The sequence below is a fragment of the Dreissena polymorpha genome, chromosome 1 (genome assembly GCF_020536995.1).
Source record: "Dreissena polymorpha isolate Duluth1 chromosome 1, UMN_Dpol_1.0, whole genome shotgun sequence".
NCBI lineage: Eukaryota > Metazoa > Mollusca > Bivalvia > Myida > Dreissenidae > Dreissena > Dreissena polymorpha.
In genome coordinates this window covers 198,312,208-198,336,243 of record NC_068355.1, presented here as the reverse complement: position 1 = coordinate 198,336,243, position 24,036 = coordinate 198,312,208, and the positions used below count along the sequence as shown (strand labels likewise).

Genomic DNA, 24,036 nt, shown 5'->3' with positions numbered 1-24,036 from the left:
ATGTCATTGCAGGGATTTAGTGTTTTAGTATAGAAAGTCATTATTGCAATTTTATTTTTTTTTTCATAATTTTTTTCAAATTATTACAATTTTTAATAAATAATTTTTCCAATGTATTTGTATTATACCGTCATTTGCTGTAAAACTTGAAATGTAAGTATGTTAAATGCATTTCCTTTAATTAGACCACTACAGTGTGCACTGTATGTGAAGTTAAATACTAAAGACTTCAAAGACGTTTAAAATTTTAGTGCACACAAAAAAGGGCATTTTATGTCTCCCCCCGAAAAACTTATTATGTATTTGATTTTTTTTTCAAGAAAAATTGGTACTTCCACACAAGTTTACAGTTTTGTGGTAGCAATAGCAATTAATGTTAACATTATCTATTACATTTAGATTGGTTTTAACATGCATTTTTACAAATGATAAATCAGTATACAGATCTGAAACATTAGTCTATACAAACCATTAATACAAAGTTTTATGTGTTCTTACGTCACATAATAATGTATTCAGTACCAGTAAGTGGTAAAGCATAATTGCTTTGAGCAACATTTTATGTTTTTTCAGTGCCTTTCCAATTATAGGATTTTAAGTTATTTCAATGCGTCACAGCACGATGGTATGTTTAAACAATAAAACAGGGGTTAATGTGACATGGCTTTTAGATTACAATGGACTTGCGTATATTTTTATCGTTTTTATCTTAGTTTTAAACAACTTTTATTGCTGATGCCATTTGTTGACTGAGACCTTGTCTATTTTGAAATTCATTTTCTTTGTGTACCGAACAAAAAACTACTTTAAAGTAAGACAGATTTGTTAGGTTTTATAAATTTGCAAAATTATATTAAAGGGACTGGCAACCACAAATTACGAAAAAAGAAAAGTTCTAAAATACCGTATGTTTTTACAAGTGTTAGTTTATATTGATTAAAATATCACGACTGGTATATTACATTACTTGAATAACTGAATAACTAATCAACACTTTCATAAATTAAGAAAACAACACATTGTAAGAAGAACGAAATGAAAAACGAATACACAATACAAATAAAAATATACAAATAAATAACAACATCTGAACAGAGTTTGTTGTTACTTATATCTGCAGTTTATGATACAACTTTAATGTTGTTGCTATTGTTTCCACAACAAGATCAACATATAATTAATGCAAAATATGGTATAATTTATGCATAAATTGCAAACAATGTTGATTTACTAACTTAAAAAGTAAATAATGATTTTAAGTGAATAAAGTAGATTGACAGTAAACACAAATGAAAGTGTTCCAATATTTCTGAAATAGTTATAATAAACATATTCATATTTTCAGCAACATCCGAAATTGTATTGTACATTTACAGATTATGTGGCTTTACAATAAAGCCCATTAATATATTTTAATTTGTACCTATGGAGCTTTACATCACTGCCCATTAATATATTGGTTTGCTGGCCTTTAGGTAAATAAACTGACCAATAGGAGGTGTCTTGCAGCATTGGTCAGTTAGCTGGTCAGTTTCACTGTGTGTTGGTCAGTGGTTAGCTAATATCCAGCTCTGCCTTTAGATGTGGTCAAGTGGCAAAAGTGACCATCGCTGGACAGTGTTTTTAGGACTGAACAACAGTTGTGAACTTTGTGATTGTTTTGAAGTAGAAAAGTTGATATGATTTAGACAGGGAAACAAAAGTTTAAAAAAGATTGTGGACTAGTTAATATTAAATGTAACATAAAAAGTTGTACTGTATATTTTCACATTATAATTTAGCATTAAGTACCATAACTTTTTGACACTCTTCAAACAGGACTGTATGTGCTTACATTAAAAATACCAAAATAGTCTGGAAAAAAAACGATTCCTTCTTCATTAATAAAAAACCTTACAAACATTTTTAATTATTCATGCCAATTGTGCACACTTGATTTCTCATGCTAATTACAATGGTGTAGTGTGCACACATAAGTATTTTTGGACCATTAATGTTCAAGTGTTGGGTTCGATACCACTGCGCCAATGGTTGTTAACCTACGAGTAGAAGACACAAACATGATGGACCACAGGTAAATGGTTATTCCAGGACACTTTCCTCAACCCATTTATGCTGGATGGACTCTCCCATCCTTCTAAATTTGATCAATTTATTTCCAAAATAGTGATGTTTGGTATATTTATTTCTATTTTTAGAATATTTCTCACAGAAATTCCTTTAAGCAAACAGCGTAGATCCTGATGAGACGCCGCATTATGAGGCGTCTCATCTGGGTCTACGCTGTTTGCCTAGGCCTTTTTTCCAGACGCTAGGCATAAATGGGTTAAACTGTAACTTTCAGTTTTTGTTTCAAAATTATACACTGATCATTTAACTTTTCTTTTTTTGACAGTTAAATTTGAGGCCTTGTTCTGTGAACACTGAGCTGAATGCATGTGCGTTAAGTGTCTGCTGCAGACTGCGCAGGCTAATCTATGACTACACTTTGCACACAGGCATTGTACTCCATTTTCCAAGATGGTGGCTCATTTATTTTTAATTGCATGTTACAAAGTGACCACATTTGGAAATGGCCAAAACAAATGCCAATTTGTAATTCAAGCCAAGAAAAAATATGGTATATAGAGCATAATTCAGAATGTTCTTTTGGTAATATTGTCCCCTTTCATATCAATACAAAATATATTATTAATTTATATGTGTTTGAAGATACCTTTCAGAAAAATGTCAAACATTATAATATTTCAAAGTGCTTGCATCAGAAAGCAGAATTCTGCCTTAATTAAAATCCCTGGCCTACAAATGTCTTACAGTAAAGAACTGGAAAGCAATGAAATTTGCAAATTTGACTGTGTATATGATGAGAATTAGTAAGTGCTTGATTCTAAAATCGAACATTTATATAAAAAAAACTCCATAAAATATATGTAGGGGACATAATTATATACATATATGCATATATTAACAATTTGCCAATATGAACAAGAACATTGTGATCATCATATTGTTTTATAGTATTGTTGTTGTATAATTTTGTATATCAATGTTCAATTGTTTTAGGTTTAATTATATATATATCAGTATTGCTTTTTATTGGTAGTGAAATTGACTCAAAATGTGTTTGCATTACAATGTAGTGAATTCAACAATTAAAATTGTAAAAATCAGATAAAATGAATGTTTTTTAATTTTCAAGTTGAATTAAACTCACACTCTGTTTTTAATGCAATTCAGGTAGTATTACTAGTAACATGATATGGTTTTAACACAATGATACATTTTCCACAAATACAGTAGAACTGAAGCTTATGATTATCTCTATTACTTATTGCTTGTCATTTACAGAATATTATACACGTATTTATTCACAGAATCAAATAACAATTGAGCCCCACTCTTCGAAATCGTGGTGTGATGCAGCAACTTAAAAGTTTTCGCAGATAAGCCAGTGCAGGCGGCTAATCAGGGACAACAATTTTGCCTTAAGTGGATGTTCGCTAAGAAGAGACTTCCTTTAAAGGAAAAATTCCTTTAAAGCTGAAAGTGTTGTCCCTGATTAGCCTGTGTAGACAGCACAGGCTTAACTGTGACTACACTTTACGCCTTAAGCCTTGTTTTCCCAGAGTGAGACCTAATTTTAATAAGCCTACGTAAGCTGTCCATAAATAGAATTTAATTACTGTGCTTCACCCGGCACTCCTTGCTAAAAACTTACAAATGGTGTGCGCCTGGCGCCTAGGTAGTTATGGGTTTTATCCGGAGAGTGGGAGGGTTGTTTAGATCTCCCTCAAAGACATCAAGTACTGGTTCTTCCCAGGAAATGGACTCAAGAGTGTTTTGATAAGCCTAAGGCTTTCCATGCAATTGAGCTAAATAGATGAGGTTAAATTATGAAAAAGGAGTTTAAATCAACATCACAAAATAATAATTTAAAGTGAAGGCATTGTTGTATTGTTGGCTACAAGAATTTAGTGTTGCAAATGTTGTCAAGTGAGTCCTTCAGTTAATACTAGAAAAACACCACTGTCCACTCCTAATTTGACCGCTGGGGTGTTGTATGTACATGTATACATGCACTCCTTCAAAGTAGCTATTTTACTAATTTGCCAATAAGAATGTTCAAATATGAACATATTTGGACATAAAGAGGAAATAGTTGATAGTAAATAAGTGGTCAGTTTTAATGTACTAGGTCAAGCTGTCACAGGAAAATTAATTTTGCGAAAATATATCATGAAAGTGTCAGTTAGTGATAGATTGAATTTCACCTTGGTGTATTTATGAAATGGGTTATGTGAAAAAGATGTAGTAAATATGGGGCATTCTTTTGTATAATTTCAAAACTATTTTTTTTATTATCCAGAACAAAAATATCGAACAAATGTGTGTATTTTTTTCCACGGAAGCAATAAATAACTTTCAAATAAAAAAATGATAATTATATATCTCAGTGTTTATCACACTTATGCACACTTATGTTTAAAGTACAGAACTCCATCAATGGGTCACAATTGTCTTCTGTATTCAAATGTTTACATAACAGAATTCTATTCATTGGAAACATGACTTATATACATGTATACTATGTTTTGAGTACATAATTCCTGTCACCTCTGTACTGTATTCTAAAGCAATCATGATTTGAATTTGATTTTTAAAATTTCTAATTATGATTCATTATGAAAAAAATGCAATATTCAGAAAATGTAGTTTGTATTTGTAACAAGATGTTTTTAAAACATGTCCTTTGAATCCATGTAAATTATAGTTGTTATAATCATAAAATTAACTACTTGCATGAAAAACATTTATAAAAGAACGAACTTCTTTAGTTTTTAGTTCACCTCATGGTGAGCTTTTGTGATCACCTTTTGTCTGTCGTGCATCGTCAACATTTGCCTTGTTACCACTCTAGAGGCCACATTTATTGTCCAATCTTCATGAAACTTGGTCGGAGAATTTGTCCCAATGATATCATGGACGAGTTTGTAAATGGTTCCAGTTGGTTCCATTTGGGTTAAGAACATGGCTGCCAGGAGAATGAGCATTTTTCCTTAAATGGCAATAGTATAACCTTATTAACACTTTTAGAAGTCATATTTATGGTCCAACTTGGTCAGATCATTTGTTCTTATGATTTTTTGGATGAGTTCGAAAATATGGCTGCCAGGGGGCGGGGCATTTTTCCTTGTTAACACTCCAGAAGTCATTTTTTAGTCCAATCTTCATGAAACTTCGTTCTAATGATATCTTGGCTGAGTTTGTCCGGTCTGTTGCAAAACATTGCCGCCAGGGGGCTGGGCATATTTCTTTATATGGCTATAGTAAAACCTTGGTATTAAAATAACTCTCTTATTGATATTTTGACCAAGTTTGAAAATCGTTTCACAAACATCTCAAAAGTTAGTGACAGCAGTTCAGTTCTCAGAAGTCTCAGGTGTGGGCCTCTGGCCATCTTGTTGTTTTTACTACTGATGAAGGCTATGGCTGAAACATGTTTAATATTTAAGAAATTTTAATAGATGAAAGTAATTTGTTGGTACAGTATATTTTATTTAATCATGAAAAAAATATTTCAGGAATACTAACATTCTTCTTTTAACAAACTTAAAATAAACAAAGATTGGAGGGTTTCTGGGAGGTTATGTTTTTTAAAATGTGCATTTTATGGGAAAGCATTTTTGAGTTATAGTTGCTCATAATACATTTTTGAGTTATAGTTGCTCATAATACATTTTTGAGTTATAGTTGCTCATAATACATTTTTGAGGAAAGCTACACATTTAAGAAAGCCTAAAAACTTGAATTGAATTCCTAAATAAAGGTTTTGAGAAATAATGTACCAGTATTCAGTGATTATTGGGAAATGTGTTGTCAAATTTGCCGGTCAGTTTGTCGGTCAGTTTCAAGTACTCCGGTCAGTTTTCATTGACATTGTGTGTTTTGCAAAATGTCAAGAGTCAGTGCTGTTTTTGTGAAAAATACATACGTGATGTAATTACAAAAGAATGAATTTAAACAAGGATTGGTTTGCTTTGTTGACCCTTGACAAACAACAACCATTGAAAAATTAAGTGCATTGTGAAAAATCAAATATTTGATGATTCTTTTGTGAAGTACTGAATGACCTACGAAATTAATTGCTTTTTACGAAAAAAATACACAAAACATTATTGGAAAACTGGTTATTTCTTCGGTGTTGACCACACAAGTTTTTGTTGCAATAGAAAGTTGGCAAACAATTTTTTTAATTGACATTTGAATTGAAATGGTGTAGGTACAGATTTGTATAATGTTATTCAACTTATTGCACACTTATAATTTATACAAAAGTATTCAAATTGAGTGTTATGTGTTTTGTTTAGAAAACTAAGAATAGATATTGAACAGGTTTTGATGACGATAGTAGTAATAGCATGGTAGTAGTTAAGTAGAAGGGTTAGTGGCGGCATAATATAAGTAGTAAGAGTAGTAGAAGTCCTGGCAATAGTTGTGGTGGTGATGATGATGGCGATGGTGTATAGATAACATCACTGAAGACTTTTTGTTGTTATTAAACTAATATATACCTAGAAATGGTGTGAGGGCTGTTGGCGCAGTTTATTGACCTTTGGTTTTATGATTGCATTAAGCATTTCAATGTCAACGGAGGAAGTAGTTTACATTATACTAGGACCCATCTTGTTAAACTTGGCAGAGTTAATATTTACATTAAATACAATTCATTTTTAAACAAGCATTAATACTTTGGGTTTACAATCTATGATTCTTACTTTCTGCTTAGGTAACTACTGTTACATACCATGCATTGCTTGAACTCAAGGTACTGATAATAAACATGTGAGTTTTATAACAAAATTCAGTCTAACTTAAGACTCTCCTAAGATCTTTACGAATTCAAGGCCAAGGTCATATTGTGTATCTTTCATGTCACTCCTTTATCTCACCTTGGTGGCAAATTGTTATTGAAATTACAACTTTTTTAGGTTATAAATGATTCAGCCTTTGATCTTTCAAAGTATTGAAAAGTGGTGATATCTGCTGTGGGACAGGTTTAAAAGTAAGTTGTGGTCAATATGAGTAAACAGCTGAATTGAATCACTATATGCTTTAATTTTTCTGCGGAAAAGCAAACAGTCGATAACAGTGTCCATTTTGATTATGTTTACAAATGATGTTAAAGGTTTATTAAATTACATTTTGAAAAACATATTGATTTAACAAAAACTTTTAGCACTTTCAAATAAAAACAAATAAGAGTTAACAAAACAAGCAAGAGCAAACGAATAACTGATGGCTACAATAATTCCTTCTTAACAACACTTTTAACAAATTTAAACAAATCACTTTAAGATAACTGTTAATTTCATAAAAAGGTAGGGCAAGTATTTAAGTAAGAGAAATTTAAGTGCCATATTTCAGTTGTTTTATATTATAAAATATTTAATTTTTTAAAAAGAAAGAAAAATGTTCTTGATTCCACAATGTTGTTCAGTTTTCCTGATTTTTAAGTTTCTTCCATCATGTACTAATGTGTTCTATTTTAATTATCACTCACAATTTGAAAAGAGTCAAATTTTCATTTCAGTGTTATAGATAATAAGTACACGTATCACGGCGGAAAAGATTAGATAAAAATTCAATGTTAAATTCAAAATTCAAACATATGTATGAGAGACACAACAGATGTGTTTTTGGCCATTTCAAGATTGCAACAGAAAACTTTTATTAAGAACAAACATGGGACATTTTAACATAAAAACATCACGTTATCTGTGGACATTGAGAACTTGGGGACTCTTTGAAATTGTATCAGCCAGGTATTGATAGAAACTTATTTATAATATTGTCTTCAATCGTGATCATAAAGAATGAAGACAAAAACGAAATCACAGCTCCGATTAAAGTACATTATCAACCGCTTAAACAGCAGCCACACCTCATCTGTCACCCAAAAAAGGTACGAACAGTTTTATTCTTTTTGATATCGGTAATTATTTTTATGTCAAGGTGCCACTTGCAAAGGTTGAGTTCAATATTTGCGTGGAGATAATTTACAACAATGGAACTTGATAAAACAATGTGAAAGAATTGATAGGGTGGTATGTAAATTGTTCATATTGTTAAACATATCTTTTTTATTTATTATATAGTTTATGGGCTTATAAAATTGAATCAGAGATAGATGTTGCCATTATTGGTTTTACAAATAGGACTTGGTTTTGTGAATGATATTAATTGGGGTTTAGATATTGATGAAGCATATAGGATGGGGTTTAGATATTGATGAAGCATAAATGATGGGGTTTAGATAATTGATGAATAAAAAAGGATGGGGATTAGATAATGGATGTAGTATATAGGATGAGGTTTAGATATTGATGAAGCATATTGGATTTTTTTTTACATATTGATGAAGCATAAAGGATGGGTTTAAGATATTGATTAGGCATAAAGGATGGGGTTTTCATATTGATGAAGCATAAAGGATGGGGTTTACATATTGATGAAGCATATAGGATGGGTTTTGGATATTGATGAAGCATAAAGGATGGGGTTTACATATTGATGAAGCATATAGGATGGGTTTTGGATATTGATGAAGCATAAAGGATGGGGTTTACATATTGATGAAGCATATAGGATGGGTTTTAAATATTGATTAAGCATATAGGATATGATTTAGATATTGATGTAGTATATATATGATGGGCTTTAGATATCGATGAAGCATAAAGGATGGGGTTTAGATATTAATGAAGCATATAGTATGGGGTTTAGATATTAATGAAGCATAAAGGATGGGGTTTAGATATTGATGAAGCATATAGTATGGGGTTTAGATATTAATGGAGCATAAAGGATGGGGTTTAGATATTGATGAAGCATATAGTATGGGGTTTAGATATTAATGAAGCATAAAGGATGGGGTTTAGATATTGATGTAGTATATATATGATGGGTTTTAGATATTGATTAAGCATATAGGATATGGTTTAGATATTGATGTAGTATATAGTATGGGGTTTAGATATTAATGAAGCATAAAGGATGGGGTTTAGATATTGATGAAGCATATAGTATGGGGTTTAGATATTTATGGAGCATATCGGCTGGGGTTTAGATATTGATGAAGCATAAAGGATGGGGTTTAGATAATGGATAAAGCATATAGTATGTGGTTTAGATATTGATGAAGCATATAGTATGGGGTTTAGATATTGATGAAGCTTTAAAGGCTGCGGTTTAGATATTCATGAAGTATAAAGGATGGGGTTTAGATGATTGATGCAGTATAAAGGATGGGGATTATATAATTGATGTAGTATATAGGATGATGTTTAGAGATTTATTATTCCGTATAGGATAGGTCTTACATGCAGATATGAGTGTATTATATAAGATATAGTTTCAATGTTGGTTCATCATAAAATGGGTTTTGTTCCATATTTGCAAAAATAGACATGCATTTTATTTAGGTTATTAAAATGGTTGAGAGCCAAATTGAAAAGAACAGCTTCCTCTATAAATAATTTAAACATAATTGTTCAATTAAAGTTTAAGTATTTAGCAACAGTTGTTTTAGAATTTGTTATAATTGGATATTGCATTAGAGGCTAAGATATTTAGCACAAGTGATGTAAGAATTTGCTATAATTTGATATTGTAATATAGAGGCTAAGATATTTAGCACAAGCGATGCAAGAAGTTATTATTTTAAAATATATATGAGCCATGTTATGAGAAAACTGGGCTTACTACATGTGCTTAAAGTGTCATCCAAGATTAGCCGACGCAGTCTGCACAGGCTAATTTGGGATGGCACTTTCTGCTTAAACTGAATTTTTGTTAAGAAGAGACTTTCTAAAGTCAAAAAGTGTCGTCCCTCACTGCTCTGTGCAGACTGCACAGGCTAATCAGTGATGACACGTTACACACATGCATTTAGTTTTCTTTTTCCATAGAGACTCATACATATGTGAGATATAAAACTAATAAAAGATGAACCGTAATTGTTGAAACTGGGTACATGTTTCAGCCAGGATAAACCCCTCATCAGGGTTTATCTTTTAATTTTAACTTTGATCTTATCATGTGGATGTAGCAAAGTAGAAATTAAAGTTTAAGAGTTTCATTGAAGATAACATCAACAAAAACAAGATAAAACATTGTATAATATTTTTACATCCAGTGATAAAATGTCTGAATGGGATATGACTTTTTTGCAAGTCAAATCTTGTATTTAGACAACATGGGTTAAAGTACAGTGTGAAATAAGTTGGTTATCCGAATTATGAATGGAATTTGTTTTTAGTTTGAATGACATTTTATGTCTCAATTCAGCAGTTGTTGTCATTTCAATTTTGTTCAGTACACTTGCAGATAACTAAATACTGGTATAGCTTGAGCAATGCGCAAGCTATGATCAGCAGTCTTTATGCATGCTTCTGTCCTAGCTAGTGTTCATCCTAGCTGGTCCAGACTGCAATCTCATCATTTATCCTGCAACTGTACACAAACTTTCCACAAATGATTGCCAAGCATGTAGTGCATTCAGTTACAGCGAACGTTCGCCAATGATCGTTCGTTGCCGATTCGGTCTTATTGAACGATTGGTTTTGCTAGCGAACTACCTGCCAAGAGGGTTCGCTTCTGTTGGCGAACATTCGCAGCAAACCGAGCGTTCAATAGGGAACGTTCACGAACTATAGCGAACGTTCCCTGTAACTGAACCCACTAGACTTTGGTTTTGCTAGCGAACTACCTCTTGAGATGGTTCGCTTCGGTTCGCCGCAAACCGAGTGTTCAATAGCGAACGTTCGCAAACAATAGTGAATGTTCGCTGTAACTGAACGCACAGATGATGTGGTTAGTACCTTTGAATGTAATAACCAGTGCAACTTTCCAAATCTCAAAGAGTATTTTTAAAATCCAAATGACTGCCTAAAAGTCCAAATTGAAGATTTAACCCTTTCCCACTTAGAAGCCAAGTGAAAATGGCTACGTGCAAACAGCATAAAACCAGAACAGCTTGCAAGTTACTCGCAGTCTGACGTGCAAACAGCATAAAACAAGAACAGCCTGCAAGTTACTCACAGTCTGTTGAGATTTTATTGATCTGCTTGCTGCTTATCAGTATCTAATGGTTGGAAATGCAGCCTTTAAAACTTGAATCTAGTAAGAAAGGTCTTTAATTTAATTTAACTTTCTTAGGCCACGACTTTTTTTTTTATTGGTTTACAAAAATTATTTTGAAAATGGTCCATCGGGCGGTCGAAAAAAAAAACAAAAAAAAACAGCATTGGAAAAAAAAGTTAATACTAATAACATCAGAACAAAGACAACATATCTTTTATAACCTTAACACAGAGACAAAAAAATCAAATTATGCAATGAAACACATCTATATCTTCAAATGAAATGAGTCCTAAAAGCACCTTTTGTAACATCAGGCAATTTTAAACACTCCATTACATGACATGCGTTCTTCTCCCATTAAAACAAAAAACTGCGCTTCATTTCCATAATTCGATGCGCACCATTACGCAATGCAATGCCCGTTGCATAAACCTTATATTAGATAAACTACTCATACACAAATTACCCGGTATGCGTTTGCTCTTACTCGACTTATGAGATCGTACATGAAAAAAAAATCGAGGTAGATCGATCCATGCGTCGTCGCGGTAATGTTTGTCAAAGTTATTGTTGTCATGAAAACTCGTTGATTTACAACGCAAAACGTCTTATTTGAACTGATGCGAATTAATTTAATCATGTTTGTCAACTTCGCTTTTGCTTTATTTTGATAATTTAATCCAAAGTTTAATGTTAGCAAGTGTTTTTTTTACCGGAATTGTAAACAAGGAGTCAGTTAAAGTCTTCCGAAAATGTGCAGTCTGTGTGAATTGACAGTTTGACGTCATCAAAGGAAAGCCGCTTTCTGTCGGAAGCAATAAAGCGACAAATTTCGCGCTGAAAAAATTGGCTTCCATTGTCTAGCAATCAACATGCCGAACCAATCTTGTGTTTGTTTCTCAATTGCAATCCTCCAATTTAATAAAAGCACATGCATAGCTCCGCCTTCGAATCTTTTGCAGAGAACGGAGGCGGAGTTTAATGGTTAATTGAGCTAGTGTTTTACGCAAGTTGAGTTCCGATTTGCCGAAATTACTCGGCCCTAAGCATTGAAACAACAAATACATTTATCAATGATTTTCCGAGATATACCGATTTGTTCCGATTTCCAAACTTTCTGTACAGTTCCTATAAACTATGGCGGACGTGTTTACAAAATTTCTAAACACATATATCGTAAATAATGGCAGTGTTTTATTGGATTATTTATACTAATTATCAAATACTTTTTTATCTACTATAATATCGGGTTGTTTAATATAATTAACATGTTAAACAATATAGTTGCTTCACAGACTCGGAAATAAATTTTGATGGGGTCGACATTTTACTGACGCTGATTTTTTTATTGTCTGAAATTTTTACCCGAAATAAATTTTGAGAAGTGCCCATAAAAGGACTGGTACATAATGTGTCACATTGAAAAATATCCCGATCTCTGCAATATATGTGAACCAATCGTTGATTGTACTTACTTGATTTTATTCGCAACCGTACTCAAACCGGATCATTTTTTTTTTCTCGTTTCGCTCGTTTTGCAGTGCGGTCGGGAATAAAATATTTGAAAAAAAAGACGATTTTCCGATTTTATTTTTTTTCTCATTTTCCAAAAATTAGGGTCGGCGGTTTTGTAAACCAAGAAATATAAAAGTAGTGGCCTTAGGGAGTACACATGTGTCAAAATATGTGTCAAAGTGGTAAATGGTTAAAAAATAAGAAATAAATAAATTGTTTTAAAGAAATTTCAGTATTTAGTTCATCCACCTTTCCAGCTCTATTAGTTGGATCTCAGTAAATATAATATTGCCAAAACTTGTATTCTCAATTTTTAAAGTGTTGGTAAGAAAACAACAACAAATTCCCAATTTAAGTCAAAGCAACACAAATTTTCTCAGGCCCATAGGGCACGGGCTTACCAAAATGGTGAAAAAAATGACTGGTCTGTTAAAAAAATATCTATATTCCTCCTTTGAACTATAATTTCACTCATTGCGTGGGGTATGGCAGGTCAGGTTAACCTAGTTACAATACCTGACAGGTGCTCAATAAAGATTGCAATCTACATCTGTATCTCAAACTGCTCTTTTCCCCCAAAAAATGTCCCTGTAGCCCAGGGCTATGTCCAGGTAAATGAACTAGGATAATTGGGCATGATAGCTTCAACATCAAACAAGAAACAGTTTTCTAGGTCACTGTTGATGATGAATCACTTTTCATTAATAAACATGAAATTGAAAAATGTAGGAATGTCGATGCATGTGTAATAGTTATAAAGGCTTTAGAATCAGCTTTTATGTATTTGGGTAAACAGGGCTTCATGCATTTTGTACAGTGTTTTCCCAGATTAGCCTGTGCAGTCTGCACAGGCTAATCAGGGACATTATACACTGTCCGCAGACTGCACAGGAAAATCAGAGACACTTTTTCTCTTTTACTCTTTTATTTAATGTTGAAAGCAAGTCTCTTTTTACCCAAAAACCAGTTTGAGCTTAGAGTGACGTCCCTGATTAGCCTGTGCAGACTGCACCAGGAGAAACTTTATTGCCTCTTTACTATGCACATGCATGAAACCCCTTTTTCACAGATATATCAAGATTAGGTGTAATAAATGTCTGTACTGAGAAAATGGGAAATTAATGTTTTCCTCATTACTTTTGGTCAGGGGCCCCCAGGACAAACAAAGCGTGACCAATGTAAACTAAAGGTGTGTTGATAGTGTAATTATTTTCTAGTTGTAAGCCTGATAAAATACTTGTACCATCTGCCAAAACATTTTCTGCTGACCTGTTATGCAATTCTGCTGAAATCTGCCAGGGTCAGTTTTGAGGGTCAGAATAACCACAGCTGGGATGTTTATTTTTGCAAAGCCTTTTTTCTGAGTTTTTCGTGCCTGTTTTGCCCATACTTTGCTCATTTTATTTGGTTTGCTTTGCTGGGATTTATTTATTTTTTTGTGAAGAAAATTAGTTTAGAATGATCAAACATTTAAGTTTTTGTCTGTTCTTGGCAAACCCTGATATTCAAATTTATTTTTATGTCTTACATATTTATGCTTTTTCAGTTGCATATATATTTTACACGAAAATTTGTTCTTCAAATATTCTCTTTAAAGCATAAAAGTTAAAAAAGAGCTAAACCAAATTTTGTTTTTCATATGTTCTCTTTAAAGCATAGAAGTTAAAATACAGCTCAACAGGTAAAATTCAACTCTTGAAACAAGAGCAATATTTGTTCTTTTGATTATATTTTTTTTACAGAAAAGGGACGTTTCGATACTGTTTAAAGATAATGGCAGTTTGCATAATTTTATCGGATTATCAAAGTCTAAATCTTATTTCCATTGAACTACTATTGTGTTTATCGCAATAACGCACTGCAGCAAGTTTTTATTGATGTTTCTGTCATAAAATTTGTGTGTGTTTTTTTTTGTTTTATTGGAGTTTATAAGTCAATTGTGTTTTTATAATAATTCAAAATACAATAAATAAAAATAAAAAAAACATTAATTAAATGCTTTTTGCTGGTTTTGCTAGTTATTACATTATATTTATCATATATGAAAAACTTTTTGTAAATTTAAAAATTAATTTATTTCCCAAAACAATATTTTATTTGCAGTTAATATTTTTATATTCTTTCAGATAAAAGTTGGCATTTATATAATGCACTTGTTAGAGATAATCAACTTGGTTATACAGCCATTCAAGTAATAAACTTACAATATTTTATTTGCTTTGGGTCCCACTGCGGGTCTTTGTCTTGTTTAAACTTGTTTTCACAGGGAGATGGCTTTAGTGTTTTATTTGACCACAGTCTGACAAATTACCAACATTATGCAACTCTTATCAGCATTATAAAATGGCACCAACAACAGCTAATGCCCTGTTATGCAATCCCTGGGCAGTGTGTAAACATACTTCATCCTTCAAGCTTTATTAGATTTCACATTTAGTATTAAAGTTGTTGGGGTAGAATCTAGTTTTTCCATAAGGTTCTTGTAGGGAAACTTTTTAGAGAGTTTATTTAAGACTTGTGAAAACTGGGCTAAATGAATAAGCATTTACCCTTTCAGTGTTGGAACCAAATTTTAAAGGCCTTTGCAAGCAGTTTGGATCCAGATGAGACGCCACGTTCTCGCCACAGAACGTGATGTCTCATCAGGATCCAAACTGTTTGCTATTCTGATAGTATTCTTTGAAAAAAAATCGAAGAAAATGCTAATTTTAGAAATTCAGCAGACGACATTTTTGGAGACGACAAATTTCCCAGCATGCAAAGGGTTAAGATCTGTTCGAGATTAGCCTGTGCAGTTTGCACAGGATAATCTGGGAAGATACCAGTCCTCCTAAACTGGATTTTCATTCAGAAGAGGCTTACATCTAACGAAAAATTTCTCAAAATAGGTTAGATTCATCCCTGATGAGACTGTGTAGATGTCACAGGCTAATCTGTGACGACACTTTACGCACATGCAGTAAGCCCAGTTTTACCAGAATGAGGCTTATAGTATGAAATTGACCAGTTTCAGGTTGTCTATCAAATATTGGGTTGACCATCGTGGTTTGTATTCAAGTTGTAATTAAAAGTATATTATTATTGCATAATCAGATTCATACATAATTAACACAGGCTAATCAGGGATGACACCTTCTGATTTTATGGTATTCCTTATTTAAAGGAAATTTTAAATTTTATTAAAAATCCACTTAAGGTGTGAAGTGTCATCCTTGATTAGCCAATGTGGACAGCGCAGGCTAATCTGAGATTACACTTTACACACATGTACATTAGGCACCAGTTTTACCAGAATCTGGCACATTTGAGAACATTCAAAAAACTTGTGCGAGCAACTTTAAGTTTGACCAAAACAGCTCTGGCATGATCAAGTTTTTGTTTCTAACTGGGCCATCCTACGTATTGACCAAATAGATAACAAAACACTTTAAACCAATAGACCTTTACTTTGAACTGACCAATGCTTAGTGACAGAACTGTTTTAGTAGGTTCTATCTTAAGTCCGTGTTTGAACTCTTACATAACGTGGAAAATAGATCAGTGGAAAATGGACATTGGTCAAATAACTGCGGGACCAGTGTCAATATTTGCTCAAATATCGTGTAAACCTTTTTAGCTAAGGTTTTGTCGACCTTCAAAACAACGAAGAATTTGTGCCATAATATAGCTTCAATCACAGTGTGGAAAATTGATTTGAAAAATTATTGAACATTTTTATCGTTGATTCATGAAATTATTGAACATTTTTATCGTTGATTCATGAGCCATAGTGTGTGTTCTGTTGTTTACTTAGTATTCAATAATTTAGTACATATAATATTATATAATTGGTAAATTAAATTGAAGAAATATTACATTCAACTTATATTCAAAAATTAATTTGATTTACTTTTAATATTGTACTAAAGTATTCAGTGAATTAAAACCATTTTTAATAAGAGAATTTCGGTTTAAAAGTATTAATTTTTTTAAGAAACTTGGCTTTTTCATTTTACTTTTGCTTTGCTTGCTATGAATATTTATGATACTTTTTTATGAAAGAGCAGTATGGTGCTATTATGTTGCCACAGTTGAGTTCACAAAATAATGTTGTATTTGGAGAAATTAAGACAATGTTATATCTTTTTGACGGGTAAATCAATTCACGCACTAATGAAAGCCTAAATTGAAATAAAAGTCAAAACAACCCCTGTCTGACCCATGCCAAACTGAAGAAAGAATGCACTCCCAATACACAAAAGAGATGTTGGCAGATGCTTCTAACTTTACTGTTGAGATATGCTCTTATGTAAGTGTAGAAAAAGTAACCTGTAACTCAAGAGTTTGTTTTGTTTTTTTTTTGGGGGGGGGGGGTAAGTGGGGGAGGAGGTTGAAGGGGTTGGAGGATGCCCCGCCCCCTCATCAACAACATGATACAGAATACAACAGTGTTAAAATGTTGCCGTTTTGAGTATCAATTTTTAATTTGATTAATTCCTAAACAGCGATCAGGATGTTGTAATGATAAAATGATTGCAGAATTTACACCAAAATGGTCTTTTTTAAGCTGTGACATTAAAGTCAATATAAGAATGTCAGAAAGATTGCGAATATGTAAATGGCTAAATTAATAACATTCAGGATAGGTCAAAGTAGCGGCATTATTTTTTCATTAATGAGACAGATTCAAATTGTTCAAATACTGTATTGCTTGTAAGAAAGAAAATAGATATTTGGTCTGTAATAAAATGTGCTTTGCACGAGATTCAAGTTATTTTTATGTTTCCAAATCAAACACTTTTTTGGAATGCCTTTCCCTTCTATAGCTTTTACAGTTTGTTGGGAGTTCTTTGATCACTGATCAGAGAATGGGAGGCTACTCCAGAAGAAAATGCTCTTTTACATGGAGTTAAGTGTTCAAGCTGATAGAAATGTACAGTATTGGAAATCAGATATTTCTGAGCTTCTAATTAAATATTGGGGATATAACACAGAAATAGTTGATAAGTTAATCTTTCGGTAAAAATATTATGAAAACAGAATGCTGAATTTTAATGTCAGTACTATATTGAACTTTATTGATGTGTTTAATTGTTGAATTATTATAAATTAAATTTAAAAAAAAATCATCAATTATATAAAAGAACAACTATCAAAGACATCAAATTCTCCTCTGCAAAAATATATAATAAAGCAAAAAATATTATTTCAAAATGTTATATAAAGGATTGAATAAATGTTTGTTTACACATATCACGAAGTTAACTGTTCAATAATTAAATTGAGGTTCTTCATAGCTACAATCATGAATATTTATCTGCTAATGACATTAGTGTCAAAACTTGGTTACCAAGCAGCATGTATTATATATATGTATTGCTTATGGGTAGGCCTACACACAAACAACAGCTATGTAGTTAATGCACGGACAATTTCATATCAAATTATAATTGAACTTTTTAGTGCTTTTCTAAAAGCTACTGGTGATAATTTGTTCCCAGTTTAAACAGTATTTTCTGTGCATTGCTATTTGATTAAAATATATATTAAAATAAATGTAAAATATAAATTAAACATTGTTTTTATTTTTAAATATTTTTTATGATGCACTGTTAACCAGACAACATTTAATAATCTGGCTTTTGCTCTGCTTTTGTGGCTATTTGATACAATGTAATTGCAAGTAAAGCTTTGGATATTTTTGGATTTCATGTACATATTGAATAAAAAATGTTTAATCCATGGCAGAAGATTGGCCATTTCCTGTGCACTGAGGTATTACCAAAAACAATTAAAGAAAAACAATTAGCAAATTATAAGATAGGATTATCAAATTAACTCTTTGCATGCTGGGAAATTTGTAGTCTGCTAAAATGTTGTCTGCTGAATTTCTAAAATTAGCATTTTCTTAAAAAAAATTCTAAGAATACTATCAAAATAGCAAACAGTTTGGATCCTGATGAGATGCCACGTTCTGTGGCGTCTCATCTGGATCCAAACTGTTTGCAAAGGCCTTTAAAATTCGGTTCCAGCGCTGAAAGGGTTAATACATGTAATGTTGAATCTACATAATTATACAATTGGCAGAAAATTCGCATTTCCCCTTTTTCCACCATATTATGACCAACAATGAAACAAGAACTTATTTTTACAAAGTATTGTTTATGAATTGTATTGGATCAGGCATATGAATCATTTGCTTAATTAGTTAATTAGTTAATGATAGATCGATACATATTCCATGCCAATGGATAAGTTATTCTAGGCTATAAACCAGTCAAAACATCTTGCATAATGTTACATCATAATGAGGCTGCCAAACAATTTTGAAGATTTTTGGCACCTGCCATAGGAGTTATTGCCCTTGATAAAAATGGTAAAACAGCATTTTCATTGTTTTACAACTCAGTCACGTAAAAATAGTTTTATTTTAATGCTGGGATGTTGGGAGGGTTCAGTCAGTGTTTTGCAACCTTTAAAGATGTCTCTTTTGGCGAGATAGAATATATTAAATACAAAATTAATCAGAATCTTATGATAAAGAGATAGGATTAGGAGCTGATAGTGCAAGACCATTTAAAGGATTGGACCTATTTCTGAAGATAAAACGCTAGATGATGATTTTTGATTAAGATTATCTGGGTCCAAAGTGAGATATTTGTTGACTTGTTTTAATTTGTTACAAAACTATCGCATTTTCTGACAAGGATGGACTTACACAGGTATTTGGTGTTTTCTTTTGTGCAGTTTCTTTTTACTTGATTGTTTGAAAATATATCAATAATTTGCATTTTTTTCACAGGGATAAAATGTACCATGACAAAAACACATGACAATACTTGTAATAGAAGAAATCAATTGGAATAGTTATTATTGTAGAAAACAATTTATTTCAGTTTAAAAATGAGTAAAAGATTACAAATTAAGTATTAAATTGTTAAAAAATGAATATAAAAAGGCAGTAAGTTAGAAAGCTCAAACAATGTGTATTTATATTATATTAAAGTGCATATGGTAATACAATAATTTGTGTTGATGTCATTTTAAGAGTCAGGTACACATCTATAGCTCAATTTCATGCATGCTTGTGAGGCTTATTTCGGTATTGAGAAGACTATCTTATAGTTGTTCAATAGAATCAATAGCAAAGCAATAACACACAATAACAACATAAATTAAAAACAATAAAAAAACAATCACAACACAAATCAATAAAACAATAACAATGCACATCAATAAAAACAATAAAAAAACAATAAAACACAATAACAAACAATATCACTACAGACCAAATAAAAAATAACAAATAAACATAAAACAGACAAGAATAATCTTAAAGTCTCATTCAAAATAAATGATATAATATTGGAAAAAAAAATAATTTAGATAAATCTTTAAGCATTTGTTACAAAAGTATAAAAGATACTGTGAACAAATGATTGTGCATTTTAGATATTATCTAACAATCCTTGAAGGTACTAAGTGAAACAATTAAATTCTCTAGTATAAAGAAGGACTGATTGATTGAGGGCTCTTGAAAAATTTGAAGTCAGTTTCTATTTTTACAATTTTTCCTGTAATGTGTGAAAAGACATCCAGGATACGAACATTAAAACATGAATGTCTCTACTTGTAAATGTTTTTATCAGTTAATTATAATTCCCAGTATCAGTTCTATAAGTTGTCTAAGTACCGTTAACAATCTCGTTAAATAACTATGGAGGCAGTCTGTGATAAAATCAGTTTTCAAAAATAACTTTGTTCAAGGGGAAATTAAAGAATTCAAGGACGTTTACTGAAAATAATTAATATTTTATTTTAACTATATGTTAATGTATGTCATTATTAATCAATTTAAATGCATTTTGTTTGATGATAAATATTTCATGTATAGGATCTGGAGAATATTGAGTCTGTAGTAAAGCTGTGTCAATCATCATCATCATCAGCAGCAGCAGCAGCTGTAGCATCATTACCATCAGCAACAGCAACCTTTATATCACCATCATCATCGTCATTATCATTATCAGCCATGACTAAAATGCAACGATTTTGCTATAATTATAAAATTCTTTATTTCATTTTTTTTCTATTCATGAAAAGATATCATGTTTAAACCTACCCCTCTTGATATTGACTTTATAACTTGGCCTCTTTATGTTCTTTATTGTTATGTTTTGGTTTATTTACACATAGGCTTTGACAATTCATCTTTTGTTCTTTTTTTAACTGCAAATATTTCTTTTTGTATTGTGTAGTTGTTTTTTGTAGGATTAATGATTTTATTACATTTTATATTGAGTACAATGCTGCCCTTCATTTAACAAAGGTTTTATTGAAATGCTTTGACCTGTGTTAAAAAAAAAACACATGAAAATAGATTTGGTGCTGTGTTTGAAAGATTTTATATAAATGTTTTATAAATCCTTTGTGGAATGTTTTGTTGATACGTTGTGTGAGGAGGAATTAAGTTTAATATTTTAGTTTTTTAAATTTCCAAAGGTATATTTAGTTTATATTCTTTTATAAGATTAGTAAATATTTCATACACTTGTGAACCATGGTTGTGTGAATTTATGTATGGGAAGAAATTGTTAGTGAGTTAGTGAACACAAACTGAATTATTACATTTTTAATACATTGAGTATTACAAAATGTTTGTTATAAAATAAAAATATTGGAAAACTGGGGACAAATAAATGAAATAGTTTTTTTTATAAATGTGTTCATTTTATTATTTCATCTTTTAGATGGGTGAAATTTTTGAACTTCAAGGTTGTTTAATTTCAACCAGATCACCTTAACAGAACTAGTGTGACACAATTATTGAATATGAGCTAGGTGTAATTTATTTGGGCCATACTCTGTGAAAAGGGGGTTTAATGCATGTACGTAAAGTGTCGCCCCAGATAAGCCTGTGCAGTCTGCTTATACGGTATTTATCTTTTACAGAATGTCTCTTCTTTGCAAAAATCCTGTTAAGGCGGAAATGGTTGTCCCTGATTAGCCTGTGCGGACTGCACAGGCTAATCTGGGATGACACTTTACACACATGCATTAAACCCCCTTTTCAGAGAGTATGGCTCATTTATTTCTTCTTATTCATGCTTTTCAATGTTATCTTTTTATTTATAATGAACAATAATATTCTTACAAGTTATATGCACAATTTTAACTATGAGCCGTGCTATGGCTTATTGCATTTGCCTAAAGTGTCGTTCCAGATAAGCCTGTGCAGTCCACACAGGCTAATTAGGGACAACATTTTCCACCTTAACTAGATTTTTATTAAGAAGAGACTGTAAACAAAAAATACCATAGATTTATATACATGCATTAAACCCCATTTTCCCAGAGCAAGGCACATATATTTTGTTTAATTCCATTGATGAATATCTTTGAGTGAAAGAAGACGGTTTAAGCGAGGCAGGTTACAGTCCCATGTATTGCTCTCTTCCTGTTTTTGACCTGTTAATGTTGTAGCTTTAGTTGATCTGTGGTATCTTTATGTTTTAGTAGCTTTACTTGATCTGTGCTGTCTTTTCTGTTTCTAGGAGCGAGGCGTTACCTCCCCAGGCAGCAGACATCGTCCAGAGTGGTCAAAACGGCAGAGAAAGAGATGTCGATGGGAAGACCCACCTTGAGAATCCGACCTTAAACGCTTTCAGAACCGGGAATGGAAATGATGCAGAAAGCGACGCAAATGAATCCAGATACAGCTCTGGTAAGCTCAACGAGGAGCTCTTGCGAGCCAAGTACAAAGGTTTGATTGAACCGTCATCGCCACTGCAAGATTCAGATGATGAACGTGAGTCAAACAGTCCCGTCGATTACGACGCAAACAGGAGGAGTGACCACTTCCAGAAGCAACACTTACCAAGCAACATAAATCTCTATTCCCCATACGGTCTAGACAGATCCCGTTTACCGTACCCTCTGGACCCCTCATCCGTCTTTGGTAAGGACAGACACAGTCTCGGCGACACAGGAGGCCCAGGTTTGCAGGCTCAGTTTGAAGAGGAGTTTTTGCGACGTCGTTTTTCCCTGCAGGAGCCTCGGGCTGACCTACAGCGAGACTCGAAACTTTCCCCTGGCAGCACAGGAAGCCCCAGTCACCCCGCCAGCCCCTCCAGCTCCCTACAGGGGTCGTCTCCCTTCACGAGTCCATGTCATCAGAGGTCCATGCACAATATCTCCTTCGACGAACAGGACAGCAATAACTTTTTGCCACGTATTAAGGAAGGGCTCTACTTCTGCCATTTGTGCAGCTTTTCAGGTAAGTGTACATTCGTTATGTTTTATTATCGACTTGAATGCATAGTGCATGCTTTGCAAGACTAAGTAACCCACATGAAGATATATTTAATATTTTAAGCCTAAATGCAATCAGCTTATTAAATGCTGACATTTAATACTTATAACTGTATCATAAATAAATAAACAAATGTAAAATATGTAAACTGAACCAAAATAAATAGAAAAAACTCAGCTTTGTAAAAATCGGATGCAGGATGAAATCGACCATGTGGGCGCAATCAAATTTTTTTATTTAAATTTTACACATTTTATGTGTGGCAAATCCGACAAACTTCTGATTTATTTGTTGTGGCCTTATAGATAATAAAGATAGATGCCCTGAAATATATCTGGAATATTAACACTCAATTTAATGTGACTCTGCTTTAAATATGTTAACAGGACCATATATATAAATACAAGCCTGTCTTGACAGAACAATTAATTACTTGTGTTTTATGTCACAAAAAGGTGGCAAAATGACCCTAAGGTAACTAAATGATACAAAAGCAATGGTCAAAATGACAGAAAAGTGTGTTGCTGACCATTATCTTATTTTTTATCGCCTGTGTGACATGATAATAATTTTTGTTATGACAGGACTGTGAAAACTAATTTCTCATGCCTCAATTTTTGTCCATTATGTTGCTAACTAGATCAGAATGTGTTAGGGACATATTGCTGTCAGTGTTTTTTTTTCATTCAAAATTGGGTCAGTTAATCGGCCCCAATCCCAAAGGAAAAAGGTATATATATTTTTCCAAAATGGGAGCTAAATATTCCAAATGGAAGGTTTGGATTTTTTTTTTAAGAATTCAATATTTTGTTCAACTCGCATTCATATAAGTTCAACCTTAGTAAATATAATACTGAAATCACTTGTATTCTCAAATTTGAAGCATTTCTTAGCAAACAACAACGACAACACTAATTTCCCAATTTCAGTTAAAACGCCACAAATTTTCGCAACCCAAAGGGACCCGGCCCCATTCCCAAAATGGTAAAAAAAAAAAACTGGCTGTATTATTCGCGACCTTCGGCCATATTGCTCTCAAAAGAAAAGTTATGCAACTGTAGTAAAGTGATAAAAGAAAAAACGTCAAC

General features: G+C 32.3%; 1 protein-coding gene across 3 annotated transcripts in view; it reads left to right on the top strand.

The window, feature by feature from the left end:
- LOC127864529 (uncharacterized) overlaps window positions 1-24,036 on the top strand; it is a 60,820-nt gene that overhangs the window by 24,941 nt on the left and 11,843 nt on the right. The window contains exons 1-2 of one of the 3 annotated variants that reach the window (XM_052404187.1): window positions 7,680-7,963; window positions 22,191-22,912. In XM_052404187.1, the coding sequence (XP_052260147.1) occupies window positions 7,875-7,963; window positions 22,191-22,912 (811 nt within the window). In that variant the 5' untranslated portion in view covers window positions 7,680-7,874. Of the gene's footprint in view, window positions 1-7,679; window positions 7,964-19,287; window positions 19,359-22,190; window positions 22,913-24,036 lie in introns of those variants that run through there. The other 2 variants (XM_052404189.1, XM_052404188.1) reach the window with 2 other exon arrangements.